The 26,585-nt window shown below is 37.3% G+C and overlaps 1 protein-coding gene across 2 annotated transcripts in view; it reads right to left on the bottom strand.

Moving 5' to 3' along the window:
- Nucleotides 1-26,585, bottom strand: part of ADCY2 (adenylate cyclase 2) — a 544,207-nt gene that overhangs the window by 243,101 nt on the left and 274,521 nt on the right. For both annotated transcript variants that reach the window (XM_043977444.1, XM_043977445.1), the window contains one exon: nucleotides 8,347-8,496. In XM_043977444.1, the coding sequence (XP_043833379.1) occupies nucleotides 8,347-8,496 (150 nt within the window). The remainder of the gene's footprint in view (nucleotides 1-8,346; nucleotides 8,497-26,585) is intronic.

The raw sequence follows: 26,585 nt of genomic DNA, 5'->3' as shown, positions 1-26,585 counted from the left end.
GATATTGAGTACAAACTGAAGCATGCTATTGTTTACTTTCTTTCAGTTTTTTCCTTTAATTCATTTTTTTATACACAATGACTAATATGGTAATGTTTTACATAATTGCACATGTATAACCTATATCTGCTTGTTTACCATCTCAGGGAGTGGGGAGAGGAGGAAGGCAGGGATAGAATTGGGAACTCAAAACTTTAAATAAAAATGTTTTAAAAATTCAAAAAAGAATGAAGAACTATGAAGAAATTGGCATTAGGAAAGAGCAGAAAACATCCTGGTCTAAGACTCCTTTGTTACAATTTCATTTGACACAAAGAAAACACAGAACTTTAAAAAAAATCTGTCCAAATTTTGCACAAAGGAATAACTTGAGTTACAGAGATTGGTTTCTTCTCAACTCTTGTAGCTATACTACAGTATTTATTTGGTATATAAAATATTCTGCTTTGTATTGTTACTATATATTCCTTCCAACCACTTGGTTATGTCTTTAGAGGTAGAAGATGAAGGATTATCCCCTCTACCAGCTGACACCTTTGAAATATGGCTGTTACTAGTTGATTCTGTTCCCCTGCCACCAGGTGTTCCTGGTCCTTATTCACTGACCTCAATTCACCTTTGCAGAGAACTGTTTCTGTGCATGCACTGGGGGAAGAGGGGGAAAAATGAATGAAGAAACATGACCCAACAGCCCAGGCTTTTGCCAAAAACCAAAATGATGGTTTGACTCATTTTAGCCTAGGGCAAAGGAAAAAAAGCCAGATTCATTTTAGTTCTGCTTCTGGGAAAGTATATAAAGATGATTGATACATCAGAACCATAAGATTTTCTCTGGATTTAATTGAGCCTCCTATCATCCTAGCACTTTTGAACCAAAGGTTGGACCTCAGTACTTGGTATCTCTGGATATCAGTAACAAACTCTGTTCTTCTCTGTTGCATGGCACTTGCCCTTCCCCCATTACAAATAAGGAAACACAAAAATTAGTTATAATTGATCCCTTATGTCCAATGGACTCTCTTTGACACTAATTTATAAAGTAAACAACTTTAAAAACAGAAAACTCTGCAATTAAACATAGAAAAGGAGGAAGAAAGAGGGCAAAAGAATTTTTTTCTCTGGCTTCCTGAATTCTAAGCCAAGAGACATTTCACCAAAGGTCAGACAATTTCATGCTCTGGTCACATTTTTTTCATTGGCCTCAGTGGTGGAAGGCATCAGCCTTCTCAATGAAGTTTTGGATTGCTTACCACTCTGTGTTCTTTAGGCTCAGAATTTCTCTTGCAGTGCTTCTCTCTCATTATACAAGTTTCTGTTAACAGGATTTCCAGTTCTGAAATCCTCATCTTGTCTCCAAACACCACTCCCAGGAGAGTTCCCAAATTTCTCCAAGGAAGGAAAGACTTTTTTATAAAACCATACCTTCCAGAAACCCAGTTAGCCAGGCTATAAACATTTCTCCTTGATTACAGGGATTCATCTCAAAGGCTGTTACATTTATCATTTTTTAAATTGTTTGTCCTATCTTTCAAACCAAATTAGATTATCTAGATTATCTTTCAAACTATATTAGAGTCTACAGACTCTTTGAAAACAAAGGTGTATGATATAACCCCCATATAGTAATGCTTCACTGTGAAGGGAAGGTATTAAATCCACATTGAATGTTTGGTGATACTAAAAGGTAAAGACCTATATGCCAGCAGTTGTGAAATCAGAATCTTTATGCTATCAAAGTACCAGAATGCAAATATTTTAAAATGTAGTAATATTGTCTTTCTTTGAAAAAAATTCACTCTAAATTAGAATTATTTTGCCAAAAATTTCCATAACTAATGATTGTAAGTCATAGTTAAAAGTTGGAAACAAGTGTTTTTTGAATCCTCCCTGAACCTCATTTTTTCAAGAAGAAAAATCCTTCCTGCTATGGCAAGTTGGTAATATACATCTTGTTCTGCTGAACAAAAAGTTATAGTCTTTTCATCAGCTTTCCCATTTCCTAGAAATTTAGGACATTTTCATTAAACAAATTAAAATATGAGTAGTATAGTATTGCATTTTTACAACTTTACAAATGGGGTCCAATTCCTAGGGAGCACACATGTATTTTTGGTTTTTTTACATATAAAACGTGAAACTCCAGACATTTAATTTGGTCAACTTCATGTGTGTTTATATTTTGTTTGTTAAAAAAATAAAGTTATAACATTGAAAATATTCTCCAGAAGTTCTTAATAGTAATGCTAAACCAACTTTTAGTAGAATTCCTTCAATTCCAGAACTTTTCAAATGACAATACTACTGATGTGATGGTTATATTTTACTTCAATTGATTAGCAAGTGTTTATTAAGCATCACTTATGTGTCACAGTAACAAGCAGATTCATCTACCTTACCTCTGAATCTCTCACACTCCCTCCCTGCAGCACATAGACACACACACACACACACACACACACACACAAGCAGAAACTGAACAACAAAAGCAACAAAAATCAACAATAAAAACCATTTGCATGCAGCCAAAATGAAAGATTTTATACCATTTTCATTCCCTACAGGAGGAAGCAAACCTAAAGCTTGATGTAGTATGTTTGTGTTTATGCTCCATATTTACAAATTTTAAAATATGTTATGTGAAAAGCACTTTGCAAACTTTAAAATGCTATATAAATGTCAGCTCTTTTTATTAAGTTCATTATCTTTCTGCTATAACAGTTTGAAAACAACTCATATAATCTGAAATTCTTTGAATTACACCTTAGAAAAGAACAGTTTACAAATAGAAGATTTTCTAGTTTCTCTTGAAAGAATAAAAACAACAGCCTCAGCTTTTCATTCTTGTATAGAAGCAATATATTCTATTCAATTTACTTACACAAGGACTTATTGACTGCCTTTTATGTATAACAGGCTTAACCAGTGGAGAAAGAGGGCTCTTGTGTTGGTCTGCATCAATGTCTCATCAACTTACGAAAGGCCCTGACAGATTCCAGTCACAAAAACCTCTAGGCCTCTTCAAGCCTGACAAGGGGCCTTTTATGATACAGTCAGGGTACATGAAAGATGGTTGTGGCTCTCTAAAGATTGCTGAAGAAAATTAAACAAAGCCAAAGCTCAAAATTAACAGTGACCTAATTTAATTCTAAATCAAGGTCTCATCACAGTTAGTTTTATAAAGCACCTTTAAGATAGATTTTCTCAAGATTTTTTTAATAACTAACTCTTTTTTTCCTGAAACAAACATAAACGATCAATTGCTGCTTCTTTGCCCTCTATAAAAGTCACTAGTGTCTCACGTTGTCTATTTTACTTTGATCATGGCTCATATTTCTTTTCCCTCCCCTCTCCCTTGCTAGGACTGACAGATTCTCCAGAACACTTTTGAAAACACTAGTTGAGGGAAGGAAACATGGTGCATCATGGTATTATCTATATGGTATATCTATGCACATCATGGCCAGGGACAATACTTCCAAAATTCTCTATATCACTTTCTTGCTCTCCACCACTTAAAGAGTCAGAAGGTCCGCATGAAAATTCCAGCTTTGATGTTACTTGTGTGATTTTGGACAATTCATTTAATCATACTGGGCCTCAATTCCCTTTTATGTCAAATGAAGAGCTACATCCTGTCTAAAGATCATTTTAAATCTAGATCCTATGATCGTACCTCCAAAATCATCCCTACATAATTTCCATAGCACAGTGTATGATATCCTATATTTAGTATTCACTTGCTATATGTTTTTGGATAAAGATGATTTAAGACAAATTTTCAACCTTTGAGGCTGTATGATTCTTCCATATTGTTTTCTTTGACTAGGAAGTCTAACTCTGCAGCTACACTGGGAAAGTTCAAAGGCTGAAGAAATCACAAAATTTTAGACCTGGAAGGGACATTAGAAATTAGGAATCATCTTACTCCATTTTACAGATAAATATACCAAAGTCCACAGATGTTGGGTCTTATCCAAAGTCACTCTTCAGATTTTGGGAAACATATGGTACCAAATCCCTTCTGACCCTCATTTTAGTGGGAATCCTGAGATCTGAAAGAGGTTTTGTTATATCCCTGAAGTTCCTTTGGAATGTTTTAAAGTTTTATCAGTGACCTGAGTATTATCTGGAGTTCAATAAATGAGCATGCACCATAAAAGAATATGCTTTTTATTTAGGGAAATTTTAATCAATGGGGAACTTTTATGCTGATATGAACAACTTTCCATACTTTAGTGGGGCAAAAGGGGCAGCTAGGTGGCACAGTGGATAGAGCTCTGGCCCTGGAATCAGGAGGACCTCAGTTCAAATCCAGCCTCAGACACTTGTCACTTACTAGTTGTGTGACCCTGAGCAAGTCACTTAACTCCAATTGACTCACACACAAAAAAAATAGGTGGCTAGACCACAGGACTTGGAGTCAGGAAGATTTGCATTCAAATCCTAACTCAGACATTTATTAGCTGTAAACCTGGCAAGTCCCTTCTTACCTCTCTCATCTTCTTTTCTCATCTGTAAAATGGAAATGATACTAACTGCACACACCTCAGAGAACTGTGAGGATCATATGACGTAACATAAAGCACTATATACATTCTATTATCATTATTCAATGGACCCAGGATATGATGACTAAGATTCCTGTCATCGACATCAATGATTTGTTAAGCACTTGATCACAGCCCACTCACCTTTTCCCTTCTTATCCTGAGTGACTCTTGTTCAGGTCTCTTTGTAAGTTTTTCATAAAGATTACACCCCAAATACTTAAGGCCTGCTTCTGGTTCTGTTAATAGCTCTGTGAGGTCTCATGCTTACCACCTATTATCTCTTACTCCTGCTACATTACTGACCTGACACCTTTCATAGTCTCATATGTTCTGGATGATTTTTTAAAATGCTAATTGTCATACAAATGTTATTATTGATAATATTCTGCAGCCTATTTATATCCACATACAGACCATAGCATTACATGTTAGTTATTGAATGTTCCTCTTTACGAATACTATCACTTGAACGATGAGCAGACAGATTTCAGAGAAACCTGGAAAGACTTGCATAAACTGATGATGAGTGAGATAAGCAGAACCAGGAGAACATTGTACACAGTATCATCAACATGATGTGTTGATCAACTGTGATAGACTTGATTCTTCTCAGCAATACAATGGTACAAAATAGTTCCAAAGGACTCATGATGGAAAAGGCTCTCCAAATCCAGAAAAAAAAAGACTGTGGAATATGGATGCAGATTGAACCATACTATTTCTTTTATTTTGGTTGCTGTTTTTCTTTTTTGAGGTTTTCCCTTTTTGCTCTGATTCTTCTCTTATAACATGACTAATGCAGAAACGTGTTTAATGTTATTAACGTCTATCAGATTACTTGCTGTCTTGGGGAGGTTGGGGAGGGAGGGAAAAAAATTTGAAACTAGAAACCTCATAAAAACAAATGTTGAAAACTATCTCTACATGTAACTGGAAAATAATAAAATACTTTTATAATTAAAAAAAGAATACTGTCACCTGAAGTGTCATTTTCATATGCAAACTATAGTTTGTATAGTATAGTATTACTGTATGAATGAGCAGATGAAATTCATGTTTCCAAGAAAGAAATGAATGCCATGAGATCAGTCCAATAGGGGAAAAAATCCAGACACACAAAACAACAATTTCAATACTAAGGCTGGGCTTGATGGCTCTCAATGCCGCAATATATTTTAAAGTAACTTTGATTGAAAGAAATAAAAGCTAATGGCACCAACATTAATGTGAATGTTCATAGTAAGCTGTTGCCTTAAATAGAACCATGGGGCTAATTTCTGTTACAGACTGGGTTCTCTGAGATCAATAAAAAGCATCTTATGAAAACCAAATGAGCAGCAGATTTCTCACTCAGATGTCCCACCATGCCCTAAAGTTAAATGTGCCATGTATAAAACTCATTTGTAAATATACTAGACATCTTGACCATTTCCCAATTTCTCCATCACCAGTGATAGCACTATGATTCAGAAAAATAAGCTTATTTAGGATCATATTTAGTTCTTATTTCTTTAATTCTACTCTTTATCTGTCACCATCTTCTATTAGATCCTCTTATTGTCACCCCCCTCCCCCAATAGTCCCTTTCTTCTTGAATCTCACAAGTCACAGGCAACATTCATGGACTAGCCACTATTGAGAGAGCCTCTTTATCAGACCTAAGCACCTGCTTTCAGTTCTCTTCTCAGGACATGATAATGATCACAGCTCCCAATCAATTCTATTCATTCAATAAGCACTTTGCCATTTATTCCATTCATTCAACAAATATTTACTAAGTGTTACTTGCATGCATAGTAATACATATTAGATGTTATGGAGGTAAGGTGTGGGGGAGTTTATAATTTTGCCAGCACAATAGTCGGCCTATGCATAAATGAAACAAATAGCAAACAATGATATAAACATAAACAGAACTGGGCTATACCTCAGGTTATTATTATTATTATTATTCATAGTAAGTATTCCTATTCAGGTACAAGTTGGATTACATGATCTGAAAGGATTTTTCCTATCACGAGGGGCTCTGATTCCACAATTCTAACCTATTTGCTATTCATACTTCATTCAGATTATTCTTGCTGGAAGAAGAAGAGAGTGGGAACAGAATACTGCAACCATAGGCCATTTCCAGGCTGGATTGTTTGTTCCTCTTCTCTGACAATCAATGTCTTTCCTTTGCTTCAATAGTCTGTGCAGTGCTCACTTCCAACTTTGCCATACAAAGTCTACCTGTCTATAGCTACTTACTCCAGCAATTTCCAAGCCTTCCTGCTTCTAAAATCTCCCTCTCCCAGCCTTTTCTATAAAACAGCAATTAGTTACACATACACTTATATTTCTCCCCAAATATTCAGCTATCCATAATATGTACTGTAGTAGATGTTATGGAAATTACAACGCTAGCAAAACACGCGGTCCATGCTCTGGAGTCCATTATGTTGTAAAGGAGGAATTTATCATCTGTAAGTTTCTCAACACTCAATTATGAATGCTGTCAGAGGAGACTATTAGCATAATACAAGACTACTATTACTTTACTGCAATTCTCTTTTCTGTCACCATTTAGACAGCACTACTTACTTAAGGCAGCATGGTATAATGGAAAAGAGAAAAAGGCAGCTGACTTGTAGCCAGAACACTGTTCCATTCCAGTTACAGGTATGGCCCTTTCTAAGTAAGCTGGGTAATGCTCTGGTAAGTAAAGCAACTTCTCATCTGTAACAGTCTTCTCATCTGTAAAGTGGGGATAATAACAGTTGTAGCATCTTCCTCCCATAGTTGTTGTCAAGATCAAATAGGATAATGGGTGCAATGTATTGGGTAAACTTTAAAGCACTTTTAAAATAATTAACCCAAGGATCCCTAGATCTCCTTGTCTATTATTTCCTTCCCAATGGCTACTATCTAGGTGACTTTTCCATTTGTGGACTTCATGCCAACAAATAATCAGGAGCCCTGGCCTGGAAAAATTTATCGGTCAAAAGAGACCAATGCTTCTCCATAGGAAACAAAATGTTAGGAATAATGCCTTTGAAGACTGGACTAAGAGATGATCAGGCATGGAAAAATGTTGCATTTTGGGTAGAAAGAACAAGATCACAGATCTAGAATTAGAGGGGTACACAGAAACCAGTCAGTCTAAGAACTTTGTTTTACAGATTAGGAAACTGAGGCCCAGGGAAGTTACTAGGAAGCATGATTCAGTCCTACTTTCTTTGTATCCCACCCACTGCATCTAGCAGAGTTAGAGACATTGTAGGGACTCAATGAAGACTTGCTGGTTGATTTGTGTTAACCATGTGGCTAATATAGAGCTGACATTTCTTTTCCAGGCTGTACTCCAGACTTCCTTTGCCATGCCCCAGGTCTTCAGTCAGAAGCCTCATTTCAGCCCTGGAATACACATAATGGAAGTAGCTTTGCTCTTGCTTGTTTCCCTCAGATTGGATGATTCCTTCCAGAACCTCCAGGTTTTGCTCTGGACTTTCTCTATTACATATTCCTTTTATCTTCTTCCATTAGAATGTAAACTACGCTAGGGCAGGGATTGTCTTTCTTCTCCCACAATTCTTGGGAGGTGGTAAGTGCTTAATACATTCTGGTTGTTCCACAATACCTGACTGAAAACTCCTTAGACAAGTGAATTCTTCTACTTTGTAATTCTGTCACATACCAATGGATGCACATACTAATGACCAGGTCACTGACTCACTGGACTGCTCATCCTTTATATGTAGAATGTCCACATCAATACAATCCCAGTGAAAATACTAACAAAGACATGAGACCTTACCTGTTGCCGCTTTTCAAATTCCAGCTTGATCCTGGACTTGATGCAATTACAAGTATCCTGATAGGTCTGCTGTAGAGCCAGTTCCATGAGATGCTTGTGGTAGGCTCCTGCCAGGTTTCCACAGATGAAAATGATAACATTTGCTAGTATCTAAGAGAATAAAAAGAAAGTCAGTATATTTAATCACTTAACAAATTTCATCAATCAACAAATCAGAAACCTCCTGTGTGCAATTCACATTTATAGATCATCATTATCTAGAAGAAGCATTCATAAAGCACCCACTATGTGCCAAGCACTGTGCTAATTGCTGGGGATACAAAGAAAGACAAAAATTCTTTCTCTGCTCTGGAGGAACCTATGGTACCATGGTGGGGAAGCTGGGGAGCAGGGCAAGGTGGGAACACAAAATGTTAAAAGAAAAAAGAAGCTATATCTAAGATATACCTGGATTGTAATTCTAGACAGAATGGATTAATCAGGGGTGGAGGTGCCTTTTGCAGAAGGTAGCATTTAAACTGAATGTGGAAGGAAGTTATGGGTACCAGCAGGTAAAAGTGAGGAAGGAAAACATTTCAGCCCTGGGGAAGAGTCAGTTAGAAGGCATGGAGAAGGGAAATATATTTTGTCATATGCCAAGAACAGCAAGGACAGTGTAACTGGATTGAAGAGTATATAGACTGGCATAAAGTGTAAGAAGGAAGGAAGGAAGGAGCATGCATCTATTGTGTCTTCTAGGTGCTGGGCGCTTGTGCTAAGCACTTTACAAATATTATCTCATTGAATTCTCACAACAACCCTGGAGGTGGGTGCTATTATTTTTACCATTTCACTGATGAAGGAACTGAAGCAGCCATAAATTAAATGACTTTACCAGATCTAGAAAGTATCTGAGGCTGGATTTGGACTTAGGCCTTTTACGTCAGGCCCAGCACCCTATCCACTGCACCACCTAGCTGTCCAGAAGGTAGGAAGAGACCAGGTTGTGAATGGCTGAAAGAGAATGCATCACAAAGCAGTACCCATCATCAGTCCCTAAGAGATAAGCACTGTATTTTTGTTTCATGTCACTTCTGCTCTCACTGATAATGTTTACTCATCGTCTCTGTGACTACTATATTCATCAGAAGTTACTAGCATCTTCAAACAGTATTTATTGAGGGATCCTTTCACTGATATTTCTGTGTTTACTAAGATAATTATTTTGACATCCTTTTGAACTACTAATGCTGTCCTAGATGATCGTAACAGAATACCATCTAGCAGTTAAAAAAATAAAATCATTAGGCTGAAAACACAGGCATCGGCACAATTGAATAGATTAATGCTCAGCTAGATAATGAGCAGAGCAATACAATGGGACAGTCCTGGGCAAGGAATAAGTTTCTAGTTCTACCTCTTTCATTAAATAGTTATTTGGCCTGGGCAAATCACTTCAGCTTTCTGTGCCTCAGTTTCCTCATTTGTAAATTGAGGGCAGTGGATTCAGTGATGTCTAAGGTCTCTTTCAAGTGAAGAAATTTAAAATTCTGAGTGTAAGTCACCAATTCAGGGGCTTCAGCTGGTGCCATCATCAAGGAAAACCTATCTTCCTTGTGGGTGGGTAGGTATCTCATAAAATAGATGACAGAATATCAATAGGCCAGATAGAAAAGGTGGCATAGCATGGAAAGAATAATGAATTTAAAGCCAGACTATTTGTATTTGAATCCTGGCTTTGCTAATTACTGCCTAGGTAATTTGACCTTGGGCAAATGTCTTAACTTTTCTGGGCTTCTATTTTCCCATTAATAAAATAGGGTTTGGACTAGATGACCTCTCAGGTTTTATACAACTTTAAAAGACCCTCTGATCATAAATAAACCAATTTACTGTAGTTGGAATCGAAATAGCAAGTCCTGGTGAACTCCCTGACCACCTATTTTTAGGAGATTTGTATCTCCCTAAAGAGGAATTCAGTTTCAGCTCTCTGATGTACAGAACTAATTAGATGCTTGCATCCTTTGATGCTGTAAAGTGACAGCCCTTAGTATTAACAACACTGTGAGCTTTGTTAGTGTGGAACCCTTTGTAAAACAGTAGCATAAGGTAGCAAGGGGATGAAAGGAGTGAATACCCAAACAAGAGGCAGCTTTTGTCTCACACCCACCTCACTGTTCTAACTACAAAATACTAAACTTCACTGTTAGTAAGTTTTGCTATGAAAAAATAACAATACTAGTTCTCCAGGAGGGAGGTGAATTCTGCCCACCCCTCCCACCATGAAAGCACAGAGCCTCAAAAAGAATGTAAGCACATTAAAGAAATTTCTCCAAAATCAGAATTAAGGATAAAAGTGTCCCATCAAAGAAACCCAGCTGGCGCTTATCATACTGGGATGTGGTCAGGGCTACCACAGTACCCTATATAAGTAGAAGCTATAATTATACATAACTGAAATATAAAAGGTCACATACTTATTTTTTTAAATAAGGGCAAGAAAGAAATTATCTTTTTTGGAGCTATCTTTGGGGAACTATTCATGATCAAACAAGAGATATAAAAGATCATGGAAGAAAAATGGATCATTTTGGTTGACTAAAAACAGGACTTTGCACAAACAAAATAAATGATGCTAAAATGGGAAAAGTGGTGCAGTGGATAGAGCACTGACCCTGGATTCAGGAGGAGCTGAGTTCAAATCCAGCCTCAGACACTTAACACTTACTAGCTGTGTAACACTGGGCAAGTCACTTAACCCCAATTGCCTCACCAAAAAAAAAAAAAAAAAATATTAGTTGAGTTGGATATTTCAATGGTTTTTGCTGTTTGGTTTGGTTTGGTTTGCTAGTTCAATAACAACCCAAATAAGCAGCAGCAAATATTTATTAAATACCTACAAAATAAAGGGAACTGTACCAGGCACTGGAGAAGAGCCAAAGATAAGTCCTTGTCTTTAGATAAGACAAGGTTCCTGCTACTCCATGCCAATGAGTCTAAGTACAAGGGAAGTGCCAACTTTCCCAGAATTCTCAGAGAGCAGACAATATTCATTCTGGTAGTTCTCTTTCATGGCCATTTCATCAGTCTATCAGGTGTGCCTGGTATGGATTTAACCAATCAGAATTAGCTTTAAAAACCCCAGACTACTGGAAACCCTATGTCCCTCTGGAATCTGTCATGTTTTACCAGACCTGGAGTCATGTCACATTGGTATTGTGTAGTTTCTTCCCAAAGGAACAGAGAACACATAATTGTAGTCTTGGCATAGGAACAATAAAAACCCACTGTAAACAATGGATAGTAAAACATCTACCATACAGATATGCACTCCAGTTTCTCCTAGACTTAGACAAAGATATTCTCCCACCTGGATAGTACAAGGACCTCCCTTTACCAAGGAATTCTATAAGAGTCAGTGATTGTTTTCATTAGTCCCCTATGCCCACTCCTTCAGGCAAAGGAATGTTGAAAATACAAAATACAAGGTGGAGCCAAGGTGACTGAGGAGCGGCAGTGACTCACCTGACCTCTCTCCCAAACCCCTCCAAATACCTTTAGATAATACTACAAGACAATTCTTAGAGCAGAAGAACACACAAAAGGACAGGGTGAAATAATTTTCCAGCCAAAGGCAACTTAGAAGGTTGGCAGAAAAGGTCTGTCACACCCAGGCGAGAGTGGAGCGCAGTCCAGTGCAGGTTATGCTAGCACAGGCCTGACCCCAGCAAACCCAGAGCAGGCCTTGGGAAACACTAAATCTATAGCAGAGATGGTAAATTGGTCAAACAACTGATCAGAAGGATATTATAAGGGCCTCTTTGCTAGCACTGAGGCAGGACTCTGTTGCTTTGCCCATACTCAGATCCAGATTGTAGTCCTGGGTCTCAGTCTGATGGTGGGAAGTAGAAGTAGCATATCAAATCTTGCAGCTGCAATAGAGCAGGGACCTTCCTCACAGTTCCAGGATAGAAAAGAGTATTTATCTCTCACAAACCAGAGAACAGACCAGGAGAGCAGTAAAAAATACCTCTCCTTAGATCATACTACCTTGGAAGAACTGAAAATTTATAGTCCCTAGGAGTATCTCTGAAAACAATTGCACAAAGCTTGGGGCTCTGTGCCCTCAACCCTGGACATAGTGTCCTACTTTAACAAAGAGATAAAATTAAAGAAATGTGCTAGGAAAATGAGCAAAGAACAGAAAAGGTTCTGACCATAGAAAGTTACTATGGTGACAAGGAAATCAAAATACCCACCCAGAAGAAGATAAAGTAAAAAATCGTACATCCAAAGCCTCTAAAAATATGTATGAATTGATCTCAGGCCATGGAAGGGCTTAAAAAGGACTTGGAAAATAAGTTGAGATAGAGGAAAAATTGGGAAGAGGAAAGAGTGATGTAAGAAAATAATGAAAAAGAATAAATAGCTTGGTGAAAGAGACATAAAAAATACTAAAGCAAGTCTCACATTAAAAGACAGAGTAGGCCAAATGATAAAAGAGGTACAAAAAGCTAATGAGGAGAAGAATGCCTTGAAAAACAGAACTGACCAAATGGAAAAAGAGGCACACAAATTCACTGTAGAAAACTCCTTAAAAAGTAGTATTGGCCAAATGGAAAAGGAAATACAAAAATTCACTGAAGAAAATAATTCTTTAAAAATTAGAATTGAGTAAAATGGAAGCTAATGACTTTATGAGACATCAAGAAACAATAAGAAAAAGGCAGAAGAATGAAAAATAGAAGATTGTGAAATATCTCATTGGAAAAACAACTGACCTGCAAAATAGATTCCTTCTGGGAAAGACTGAGAAAATAATTTTAAAGGTATTTTAGACCTAGGGATATAATTTAGTTCTAAAATACCCTCAAAAGAACATTTAAAGCCCTGCTAGCATTAGGGCCAATTCAGTCTTACTGACTTTGAGGATTATCAGGATCAGGAAAGAGGCTTGCTTTTCCCACCACCCCTTCCCCAGTCCAGAACAACTCTCTGTGGGAAATAAGGAAGAGTTTTTTTTTAGGGACACTATTATTGTGGACCTCGACACCTTAAAAGAATCTGAGAAATGGTCTATGAACTTATAGATTTTCACCACTACTTTGACTATGACCATTGCTCAGTTACAGCTGACATGATGAAGTGTAGAGTTAAAATAAGTTGAATGCATTATATATTTCTGTTTCTTTTATTGCAAAGGACACTAGTGTATATCCATGTTTCCCACCTTTTCATGATGCCTGCCTTAATTCCTTTCAGTTCCTGGGAACATGGGAGACTGGATTTTGTGAAGATAATGTACACAAATGCATGCTTTTTAAGACAGATTTATTATGTGCCCTTGCATACAGCACTGATCATCTAAGTGGGAAAAAGTAGCATTTTGCATTAATTATATGTTATAGTGTATATATGTACACTATATTTATGTATATAAAGTAGATATTTAGTAAATGATAAATGATTCTTTAGTGTCTGAGTCCTTATAATACAGGACTGGGGTCACAGGTTTTAAAAATAAAATAAAGCATATGTTAATATGCAAGGATGTCAGTGGCAATATATGTTAGAGGTGAAATGGAAAGAAAAACCAACATGGCTTTAAGAACCTAATGATGAATATTGATTGAGTGTACCATTGCATGAACAACAATTGCAGCTCAAATAAAATAAAAAGTCTTACTTGAGACAAGAAAATTAACAGGTAGAAGTTTTCTGGATTGATCTGACAAACACAGCTCCAGGGAATAACAATTCCAGCTGTAAGTTCACTGGAGGCTTTTGCAGACACACCATAAACTTTTACTCCCATGAATTAAATTTGATTTCTTGCCCAGCCTTCTTGCTTTCTTGTCTTTATCATATCATTAAATACTGATGGGAGACACTGCACTCTAGCTGATAACATTTAATGATGAATTGACATAGGTCAAAATTAGCTCCTGAGTTGATAATTCATGGAAATTACAGGTGGGTAAAAGAAGGTAGCACCACAACAATGAAGCCAGATTGTTTTGGGTGACAAGCTTGGGGTTAGTAGCCTGAAATTTACAATTTTAATGTGAGAGGCACTTGACATCCTACAAGGAAGACCAATAGAAATAATGAAGATATTGATTATCACAGATTGGCAGCACTATTATTCATGTCTATACTGCATCTATTACCCCCCCCACATGGATCTTTTTGAATATTATACATATAGCCGCCTTTGAGGTAGGGTACCAAAGAAACCAGGTGCAAAGTAGAACACAGTATCTGCTATATTTACATACATGATGCTAGGGGATATTTGAAAAGACCTCTTGTTTCTACCTAAAATAACAGTAGAACTGATGTTTTATTTAATAATTATGTTCTACATGAGTTATCTCATCTGATCTACACAACACCCTTGTAAATGTGTGAAGGGCTGTCAGATGTAAAAGGGAATAGATTTACTCTGCTTGGTCACAAAAGGCAGAATGAAAAGCATCAGGTTTGCAAAAAGGAAAAATTGAGGCTATAATGCAAGAAGAAAACATTCAAGTGACTTTCCCAGGCTCACACAGCTAGTAAGTGTCAAGTGTCTGAGGTCGGATTTGAATTCAGGTCCTCCTCAATCCAGGACCAGTGCTTTATCAACTATATAACCTAGCCACCCCCCAGAAGAAAACATTCTTAACAATTAGGACCAAGTAAGATGGAATGAATTGCTTTGGGGAGCAGTGAACATTGGAGAAATCCTTATCTACTATGTTGCAGTGATATTTATTTGTGGTGTATGCACTGGACTAGATGGCATTCTTACTTTGGGAATTCTAAGCAACACGATCTTCCCCACATTATAAATGAGAAAGTTAGTAGACTTTTTTCAGAATTGTATAGCTAGAAAGTGGTATCGTTTACATCCAAACTCAAGCCTTTTGATTATAAATCCATTCTCTTTTCTCTAGAACCCATCCCCCTTCCATACAGCAGTTAAAAGCCATGTAAATAGAGCTGAGGCTGTTGGATTTCAAATATCTTTTTAAAAATTACCCTAGAATTAAAGTCGGTAGAACACAACTCATCTTTAAAAATTAAAAGGCAGAATCAACCTTGCAGGAATCCAGACATAATTCTTACCTTGGAGAAAGAAGTTGGGACAATTAATCATGCCTCCTCTTGAAAACAAACAAAAAATAGATTAGGAGAAATTATATTATCTCCCTACTTAACATATTGTCATTTCATCAGGACTCATAGAAAGAAATATAACAAAGGGAAAACTGCAAATGCCTGATTTAGTAAAAATGATTCAGGTACAGGGAAACAAACAAGAGAAAAGAAATGAACTATTATAGTATAGTAGAAGTATACCTTTCTACTGATACTTTTATTATATCCCCAGATGAATAAACATGGCAGAGGGCTAAGGGATTTACACAAATTTCCTCATTTGATTCTCACAACAACCCTGTGAAGTAGGTGCTATCATCATCACATTTTACAGTTGAGGAAAATGAGGCAAAGAGAGGTTAAACAACTTGTCCAGGACCATGCAGCAAGTAAGTGTTTGATTCCAGATTTGATACCAGAGCTAGAACTCCACTGAACCACCAATGCCTGGCCATACAAATGGAAAAGAAAGATAGTCCCTCCCCTGATCTCATTAAAGAGGTCATTCTAATGGGGGAGATAAGAAAATCCTGTGCCTATATGCCTGTCAGGTGCAGTTGGTCTGCAGCTGTTACAGGTGATGATGAGGAAGGTGGGCCTTTCTCTACAAAGATTTCTAGCAATCTAGCAATGTTTCATCAAGCACTTGCTATGTGCCAGGTGCCCTGAAACAGTCTCTATCCACAGAGAGCTTATATTCTATCAAGGAATATAACAAGTATACACATAATTATATGCAAATTGTACACAGCATAAATACAAGGTTTTTTTTTTTGTTGTTGTTGTTTTTTGTTTGTTTGTTTATGGAGGGGGAGGCAAAGACAGCCAGGGAAATCAGGAAAGATCAATAAGGGAGTATACTTGGCTCTCTTGTTTATAAGGATTTTCTTCAAACGAAGGGGCTAGGTGGCACAATGGATTGAGTTCTGGACCTGGAGTCATGAAGACCTAACTTCAATCTGATGCTGGGCAAGTCATTTAACTTCTCCTAGCCTAAGTTTTTACATCTGTAAAATGGGAATAGTAAGGGGTGGCTAGGTGGTGCAGTGGATAAAGCACTGGCTCTGGATTCAGGAGTACCTGAGTTCAAATCCGGCCTCAGACACTTGACACTTACTAGCTGTGTGACCCTGGGCAAGTCACTTAACCCCCATTGCCTCACTAAAAAAAAAAAAAAAGGAATAGTAATAGTACCTCTCTCCCAGGATTGTTGTGAAAATAAAATGAGGTAATTTTTTTCAAAGAACTTTGCAAACCCTATATGCTCTATGAATGCTAATATTACTATTATTGTTGTTTGTTATTGATATGCACTGTGAAAGACAGCAAACATCTCTTTTAAAAATCTAATCTAATGGGGCAGCTAGATGGTGCAGTGAATAAAGCACCAGCCCTGGATTCATGAGGACCTGAGTTCAAATCCAGCCTCAGACACTTGACACTAGCTGTGTGATCCTGGGCAAGTCACTTAACCTTCATAGGTAACATAGTGATCATGTTTTGGGACCGTGAATGTAAAAACCATGAAATGATCAACTATTCCCACTTTTTGCAGGTAAGGAAAAAGATGGCAGCAATGAAAATGTAGGGAATAGATTTGTTCTGGGCTAGAAGTTTTATGCTGAAGGATATTATGTTACTAAACAATGGATTATTGTTATTAGAATAGCAATGGGTTAATAATATCAGATTGGTGACTGACTTTATTTTTTGTGTGATATTACATAGTATTTTAAAAGATCAGAAGCAAACACCCTGACTTTGGATATGTCAATTCACCAGTATTAGGAGTGGAAGTGAAAGTTCTATAACTTCCCTGAACTGACAGCTTACTGCATTACAATTCACCTGGTTCACCTTTATCTTAGAATTCTGAGAACCAAGCACAATACCTGGCACACAAAAGAATATTAATAAATGCTTGCTTGCTTGATGTCTATCTCCAAATCTTCTGGTAATGCATTTTATAATATAAACAAGGTACAGTAGAATCTCATTAATTTTGACTGTTGTGATTTAGAATTTGTAATAGTGAGGACCTAGACAAGGGTGAAATGTATCCTCCTGTTATAAAGGGTTTGCTAAAAAAAATGTCAATAGAAGTAGAATTTCAGATATAATATTTAAACTATGAATTTCCACTGAGTTTAAGAACCTTCAATGTTTTAAGAAACAAAACATTAAGTGCTTAGTCAATGCTTTATCTATGTCACTATGTAATTAAAAATATGTTGCTGGGGGCAGCTAGGTGGTGTAGAGGATAAAGCACTGGCCCTGAATTCAGGAAGACCTGAGTTCAAATCCGACCTCAGACACTTGACACTTACTAGCTGTGTGACCCTGGGCAAGTCACTTAACCCTCATTGCCCCAACCCACCCCCCAAATTAAAAACAAAACAAAACAAAAAGGGCAGCTAGGTGGCGAAGTGGATAGAGTACTGGCCATGGAGTAAGGAGGACCTGAGTTCAAATCCGGCCTCAGACACTTAACAGTTAATAGCTGTGGGACCCTGGGCAAGTTACTTAACTCCAATTGCCTCACACACACACAAAAATGTTGCTGAAGCAAGTCTCTTATGAACCTTTAGTAGGCAATCATATGTTTACATGGTTTGAGTGATTATAATGAAATATTTAAAAACAGGCTACATTTTGTTCTTTTCCCCCTGAAAACAAAGACCAAACCAACAAAATGACAGTCAGAGAACGTTTGCTCTATCCCACATTTCTAGTCTCCACTTTTCTTGCAAAAAATGGGAAATGCATTTTTTTTCAGTTCTTCTCTGGGATCAAGACTGGTCATTGTATTACAACAAATTTTACAATGGAGTTATAAAACCCCATTTCTTTGAAAAGCATTAACAATTCAGACAATGACTGGTAGATAGTAAACATGTAACAAATGCTTATTGATTAATTTTCTTTAATTAAGGAGGCTGCTATCCTCTGATTATCCTGTATTCTTGAGGTTTAATGTACCTAAAAAAACCAAAAAATAAAAGAACTTTCTTTTTCTGGATTAATTTCCCAGATATGGCTAACTACAAGGAGCTTGTACATGCTGCAGTACAAAAATAGTAATATCATAACTCCTAATGATAAACATCTAAAATAAATATTTCATTAACTTTAGAATAGTTACCTAGACATTCAGATAAGTCTCCACCCATTATAAGTAGTTATATGAGATTTTAAATCCTCAGAAATACATAAATTGAAAATAAAATTGTAATTTGTTTACAGCCTTTGACAAGCTATTCTATTTATAGACTGTGATAGCAAATATACAATTAAACAAAAAACTTAAAAAGCGTTCATGCTAGTTAAAGATGCGTGAAAAACAGGGCTAGAGTTTATGGCAGATTTCAAACAGAAAAGCAGTGATGATTGATAAGACCAAATTGAAATACAGAAATTCCTAAATTGCTAATGTGACCCAATATAGTGAAAACTGAGACCAAGCAACACACTAAAAATAATAAAATGGAATTACATTTTGAAAAATTTTGAAAAATAATGCATCTGACACTAAAAAAAAAGTAAAGAAATCAAAGGCTATCTATTTCATGGTGACTTAGCTGAATTTTAAGGTACTCCCTCCCTGGTCTGGCTCCAACTTACCTTTTGAGACTTTTATCACATTATTGTCCTTCATGGATTATATATTTTAGCCAATTGTACTACCAGATATTAACTGAAACTTGCATGTAATCTCTCCTTCCATGTCTGAATTAACAATCAATTATATTGCCCATATCAGGAATCCAGCTCTCCATCATGTTTCTGAACCTTTACATCATCCTTCAGGGCTCAGCTTAGGTGTTACCTCTGTGAGGCCTTTTCTGATCCAATTAGCTTTCTCTCTGCTAAATTCTCCTAGTGAGCTTTGACTGGAATTCTCATTTTCCCATAACATAATCTACATCAACTCCTACTTATCTGGGCACTTGGGCATGGACTAGATTTTTTTTCCCTATGTTCCTCTCCCCTGGGACGAGGCATATATTAGAGATTTAATGAATGTTTTTTTAGAATTACATTGAAATGGTTGTAGATTATAATTGGAAAATTACCTTTCTTCCTAACTACACGTACTTTCTAAAAAACAGCTTGTGATTATAAAAAACAAGGACAACAACAATAACAGCAACAAAAAATACATGGGCACTTGATTGAGACCTATTGAAAGTAGGAAAAATATAGAAACACTTTAAAAAATAATCTAAGTTCTAATTATCTTGTGAAATATACTGACTGGACATGAGTGCCTAGGTTTTCCTTCTTTGTGATTAAAAAGACATAAGAAAAGGAAAAACTTGCAGGAGTTTATAAGGCTTATCAGAGTCTGAATTTATGTGGTTAGCTCCATCATTTTCCATCCTTCACTATTGTATACTTTTCTCAGAAATGCCAAGACATATTTTTAAACCAACAGACAAAAAAAATGCTGCTTTCAGAGTCTGACAAGAAAATTGACTTGCTGGTTAATCTCAACTACAGAAAATAACATCGGATTTGCCCTGATCACTCAACATCATTACATGATTTTTTTTTTCACAAACTGTCAGTGATTGGAACCAGCCAAGTGCATTCATTGGCTACAGTGATAAGAAGAGATGAGCCTTGCTAAACAGAGTATTGATTTTAATGGGACAGAGTCATCAGTGAATCATCAGAAAGCCTACTTCTGGGAGGAAAACCAGCATCCTTTGAGATTCAGAGGTGTCGCTCATTTACAGAAATGCAAGGCACCTCTTTAATGACCTAGCAAGCAGACATTTTTATTTAGTATCTTTCTGGATCCCGGGTGCATCAGCCATAGTTTTTTCATCATTATGAATCTTATATAAGTAAAGTTTTTGAGTACATGAAAAGAGGGTGCTAATCATCCTGGATACTCCTACCAGAGTTCTACACTTTTTTTTAAAATGTCCATTCACATATTTTCTGCAGAAATTAGCAAAATTAACTTGGAGTTTTTATGGAATCTCATTTCTCCCCTGTGTCAACCCTTCAGGAGGAACATATAATTAGTGGTCTGCAGGTAGATAGAACATAGCACCTAGCAGAGTGGTTTTGCTAATTAAACACTCTGATGATGAAATTAGTTTGCAGATTATTAGAAGATACTTGTTATTATAGTTCAACCTGAATATAGTTGAGTTTTTTTTCTTTTTCTTCGTTTCTCTTTTAAATCTCCAATCCTCAATTATCTTTTTACCTTTTGTTATTGTAAGCTTCGCTAAATGTACCATCACTTTTGAATTTACTCATGAAATATTTCTAGAAGTTCCTTGGCCTCCCTTCTTCCTATTTCAGTCTACTGAAGTCAAAAACTGCACTTTTACTTTGTGGATGCCCTGTATTAAAGTAGAACCAGGATGAGGGCATGACTGTTAAAGCAGCAGTTATGACCCCCATTTTCTCACATGACTATAGTTCATAATCTCACACTAGGATACATGGAGAGACTGTGATTTGATTAGCAGCTACAAGTTTTTACTCCTTTAATTTCCTTAGACTAATTGCAATTTCAAAACACTTGCCACAGTCAACACTAGGAGATCAAAGAAAGAATTCTTATTGCTGCTTACATCTCTTCACAGCTCACTTCTGCAAAGGTCAGAACTCACTTTTATAACAGTTGGGCTAACAATGGCAGTGGTATGGAGATGAGTGGGGCAGCAGATATATGGGTGTTTAATTACAGTCATTGCATATAGTTATAATAACTGTGCGTTAAGAAAAGTGAAGATATTTGTATTTATTTCTCCACTGATGAAACTAGTGATCCTACTCTTTCTCTTCAACTCAATTACCCTCCTGTCTTTTTTATACTTCTTTCATTATGACTTTTTTTTTGGGGGGGTCAATGAAGGTTAAGTGACTTGCCAAGGGTCACACAGGTAGTAAGTGCCAAGTCTGAGGCTGGATTTGAACTCAGGTCCTTCTGAATCCAGGGCCGCTGCTTTATCTACTGCGCCACCTAGCTGCCCTTCTCATTATGACTTAAACCCATTATCAAAAGAGTAAACCACATTGTAGAAATAACAATGAAACAAGAGAAAGGGGAAAATGATTTCTAGAGTGCACATACCTTAAATTAAAAAATGCTTGATGCTTTCATCCTTTGCTACCAGTCTTAGAGGGTCTCCTGTAAGCACCCATTTAGATGAATAACTTTTGCATTTCTTTGTATCCTCAGAGTTTGGCACAGTGCCTGACGCTTCTTACTTTAGTAAATGCTAGTTGACTGACCTTTCAGAGTCTGCCTCAAATGTCAATTCCATTATGAAACCTTCCCTGATTCCCTTTCTTTGAGCTCCCACAGAATTGTTTACCCCACTTTTTTTTTTGAGGCAACTGGGGTTAAGTGACTTGCCTAGGGTCACAGAGCTAGTAAGTGTTGAGTGTCTGAAGCCGGATTTGAACTCTGGTACTCCTGACTCCAGGGCAGGTACTTTATCCACTGAGCCACCTAGCTGCCCCATTTACACCACTTTTAACTAAATTTTCAATTGCTATAGAATATTAAAGTAACCTCAGCTTATCTTGACTTCTCTTCTAGACTGTAGGCTTCGTGAGGGCAGGGTTTCTGTCTATTTCTTCTTTGCATCTACTGTACAGTCTTACACATAATAGGTTCTTAGCAATTCTTTTTTAAAAAATCAAATAGGGACAGCTAGGTGGTGCAGTGGATAAATCACTGGTCCTATATTCAAGAGGACCTGAGTTCAAATCCAGCCTCAGACACTTAACACTTACTAGCTATGTGACCCTGGGCAAGTCACTTAATCCTCATTGTCCCACAAAAAACAACCCCCAAAAACAATAAAATAAAATGGAGAAGTAAACCTATAGCTTGTAGATTGCTCCTATGCTGGAGACAGAAGAGCCTCCAGTTTTTACTGATTAGCTTGCCATAATATTTGGAATCCATTAAAGACTTGGGTCTTTTCCTAAGAAATTAGCTATGTTTCTGATTAGTATTCAGGAAATTCCATAATTATCTCATTAAAATCCTTCTAAGAGAAGAAATGATTCCTTATAGCACCTAGAGGCCCCCTTCACCTTTCTACTGATATTGAAGAGTCAGCAAATTTGAAAAAAGAACATTTTAAACTATCTTGTATTAAGGCAGGGACAAATTTCCTATTAAAACCATTGTCTACCGCTGACAAGTAATTTTACTTAAATTAATCTTTCCAAGGTAAACTGCCAGGTGTGCTACTTATTATTCTGAGATTGCCAAGGGTCATTAGCCAGGCCTATCCAATTCTACAATAAGACACTGTTATACTAATTAGAAACTCTGTGTCTAAAAATGTATCACTGTTTTACTCAGACCAGTTTAGGGATCTTCAGCAATATTCTTTCAAAGGCTGATTTAGAACAAGAGGACCTGATTTCTCTCTCTCTCTCTTTTTGGTGAGGCAATTGGGGTTAAGTGACTTGCCCAGGGTCACACAGCTAGTAAGTGTTAAGTGTCTGAGGCCAGATTTGAACTCAGGTCCTCCTGAATCCAGGGCAGGTGCTCTATCCACTGTGCCATTTAGCTGCCCCAAGAGGACCTGATTTCAAATCTCTTCTTTAGCTATTACTGTCTATGTATCTTTGAGCCAAGCCAATTGGTCTCTCTAGACCTCAGTTTCTTCATATGTAAAATGAGGGGGTTAGGGTTAGTTGGCCTTTAAAGCCTATGATTTATGATTTCATTTTACAATGTAAGGATATACATATAGACCAATAGTCTATAGTTCCTGGCCCAGTCACTCATATTCTCTTAGCTTTAAATTTCTCATATGTAAAAGAGAGGTAATGATAATTATTCAATCTTCCACTCAGAGTTAAAGTACTTTGTAAAGGTTAATTCTATGTAAATATTGGTTATTATTAATATGATTGTTAGGGGAAATACCAACAATTCTCCACATACATTGTATATGGAATTTCCAAATGCACAGAGAAAACAATATTCTTGTGTGTACAGATGTATAGAAATATATAAGCATTTATATATTATCTATTCATTGTGTAATATGGATATGGATATATTTAGATGCCTGGGAATTATTTATACATTATACATGTAGGAGATGGTAGGTCCCAGAGCTTTGGCTCCTACAGGTATTAGTATGTAGGCTCCAGCTTTCTGAAATTGCATAGCAGTGATCTAGGACAAGATATCAGCTAAACCTGAAGCTAGAGGCAGCATCAACTGTAGTCAAGAACTGAAAAAGCATCCAGTGGCATACAGATGAGTATCTGGCAGAAACTGTAAGGCCAGAGTCAGTGGGAAGAGTGCAAGGACACTGGCAGCCTTGCAGTCCTGCGCATCAGAACATGTGCCTTGGCCTCATGTGTCCTATGAGTATTTCTGAGCTCTGTACTCATGAACTCTATGTGTATACATTCTTTCACATGGGCCTTGGTGTCAGAATAATCTGGTTTCAAGTACTGATTCTGACCACCGGCTGTGTGAAACTGGGGAACTTAACCTCTCAGTGCTCTAGATAACTTTCCAGGACTGTAAGTTGGAGAGGGAAATGTCAACCTGCATTGGTAGAGGGAGTTTCCTCATCAGACTTCTCTATTCAAATAAAATCACAGGACTAATCTCTATCCAGTATGCATGTATATGTGTATATATTTCAATATACATTCATGAATTTCCATACATACTTATACACATATACACAGGTTAATATGCACAAAACATATAAATTTACTCTTACAATATATAATTTGTACATACATAGACACGACACATGTACATAGTATCCTCACATATGATATACACATACATTACTATGGAAATATATGCAAATGTACATTCCATATAAATTCACATATATTATATATACACACACATGCATATATGAAAAGGTTTGGGAGTTGGGAGATCTAGTTCAGATGCTGACAACTGTTTGAGGCCTGGTTTCCTCATCTGTAAAATGAGAAAGTTGCACCAGATCGCTAAGTGCTCTTCCTCCTCCAAATCCATGATCTTATGGTCCTAAGTGTGTACAAATGCTTATGGGCAGGATAGCTAGCTGTCTAGATGGATATCTTTTGACATGAAAAGAAAAGGAGCAGTAATAACCTAGCTTATATTTGTGAATGTGAAGTTAGTGTCAAAAGTATATTTCAAACCACTCAGACTTTCCCAAACCTTATTTTATCTTGCAAGACTGGGAAACTAAACTATTATTAGCAATGAGAAGTAAAAGCCAAGAATATAATACAAATGTTTCAACTGATTTCAACATTTAGAAGAATGGACATAACTCATGACATGATCGCTCACAAAAACATCCAAATAAGGTCATAGGAAAATGCCTGGAGCAGCAAAACTCACAGAAGAATGTGCTGAAATCATCTTCTAACCAAGAACGGCTTGGAAGGTCAGAAGGAAGGAGCTGCTGTGCTGATAAAGGAGTCGGGCACAACCCCACAGTCACCCTGACACAGATCCAGTCTCAGGAAGTCCTCACCAGAGAAGGAGACCCCCAGAGCCTCTGAATCAGCTGAAGCACCAGTGTTGTCTAGGACTAAGCTCACAGTCTGGTGAGTGGGCTGAGCCCTGGGCAGGGGAGAGACTACAGGGCTCTATGCTGGTGCTAAGGCAGAACTTGGATTTTACACCCCTACTGAGAACCAGGTGGTAGGCTCTAGTAGAAGTGGCCCAGATGGGGGAAGGGCACAGGCTCGTTGGAGCTAACAACCACAACACACAAAGCTGGTTGATTGGCAACTTGTTCTGGGGTCATCTAGGACCAGGAAACAGACCAGACGAGGGAAGAACCTGATTCTCCTTAAATGATACCACCTGGGATGTCTTAAGCTTGGGATACTGCAGCCTGGAAACAGTGCCCCACTTTAAGGAGCTAAAAGTCTAGTAAAAGAAAGGCAAGATGAGACAACAGAGAAAGGTGAAGACCATAGAAAGTTTCTTCAGTAACAAGGAAGACCAAGGGACACCCTCAGAGGAAGATGTCAACATCAGGGCCCCTATATCTAAAGCTTCCAAGAAAAATACGAATTGGTCTCAGGCCAAAGAGGTGCTCAAAAAGGACTTTCAAGATAAAATTAGAGAGGTAGAGGAAAAAATGGAAAGAGAAATGAGGGTGATGCAGGAAAGACATGTGAAAAAAGTCAACAGCTTGAAAAGTCAAATGGAAAAGGAGGAACAAAAACTCTCTGATGAAAATAATTGCCTAAGAATTAGGATTGAACAAATGGAAGCCAGTGACTTTATGAGAAACCAAGACACAATAAAGCAAATCCAAATGAATAAAAAAATAGAGGCCAATGTGAAATACTTTCTGGGAAAAACTGCTGACCTGGAAAATAGGTCCAGGAGAGATAATTTGAAAATTATTGGTCTACCTGAAAACCATGATCAAGGAAAGAGCTTAGACACCATCTTCCAAGATATTCTCAGGGAAAATTGCCCTGAAATTCTAGAAGAAGAAGCTAAAATAGAAATTGAAAGAATCCACTGATCACCTCCAGAAAGAGATCCCAAAAGGAAAACTCCTAGGAATATTATAGCCAAATTCCAGAGCTCTCAGGTCAAGGAGAAAATATTGCAAGCACAAGATCTAGCAGCTTCTACATTAAAGGACCAGAGGGCATGGAATATGATATTCCAAAGGGCAAAGGAAATAGGATTACACCCAAGAATCACCTACCCAGCAAAACTCAGCATTATCTTTCAGTGGAAAAAATGGGACTTTAATGAAAAAAGAAGACTTTCAGATATTTGTGATGAAAAGACCTGAACTGAATGGCAAATTTGACTTTCAAATACAAGACCTAGAGAACCATAAAAAAAAAAATGGAGCGGGGAGACACACCTGGGGTTGTACAGTGTGCAACTGTCTTGTGTCTGAGGCCAGGTTTTGACTGGGATCCCCCTGGGTCCAGGGGTGATGATTTGTCCACTGTGTCACTTAGCTAGATAAAATCTTTAGAGTTAAATTGAGGGGTGAAGGGATTTCATTGGGGGAGGGGGAAGGGCAGAAGTGAAATCCTACATGAAAGTAACAGGGAAAGGCTTATGGAGTGGGGGAAGAGATGGGAGAGGAGCAGGGCAGTAAATGAATTTTATACTC

Source organism: Dromiciops gliroides, chromosome 1 (assembly GCF_019393635.1).
Source record: "Dromiciops gliroides isolate mDroGli1 chromosome 1, mDroGli1.pri, whole genome shotgun sequence".
NCBI lineage: Eukaryota > Metazoa > Chordata > Mammalia > Microbiotheria > Microbiotheriidae > Dromiciops > Dromiciops gliroides.
The sequence above is the reverse complement of the archived record's forward strand: the minus strand, read 5'-3'. Positions and strand labels throughout refer to the sequence as shown.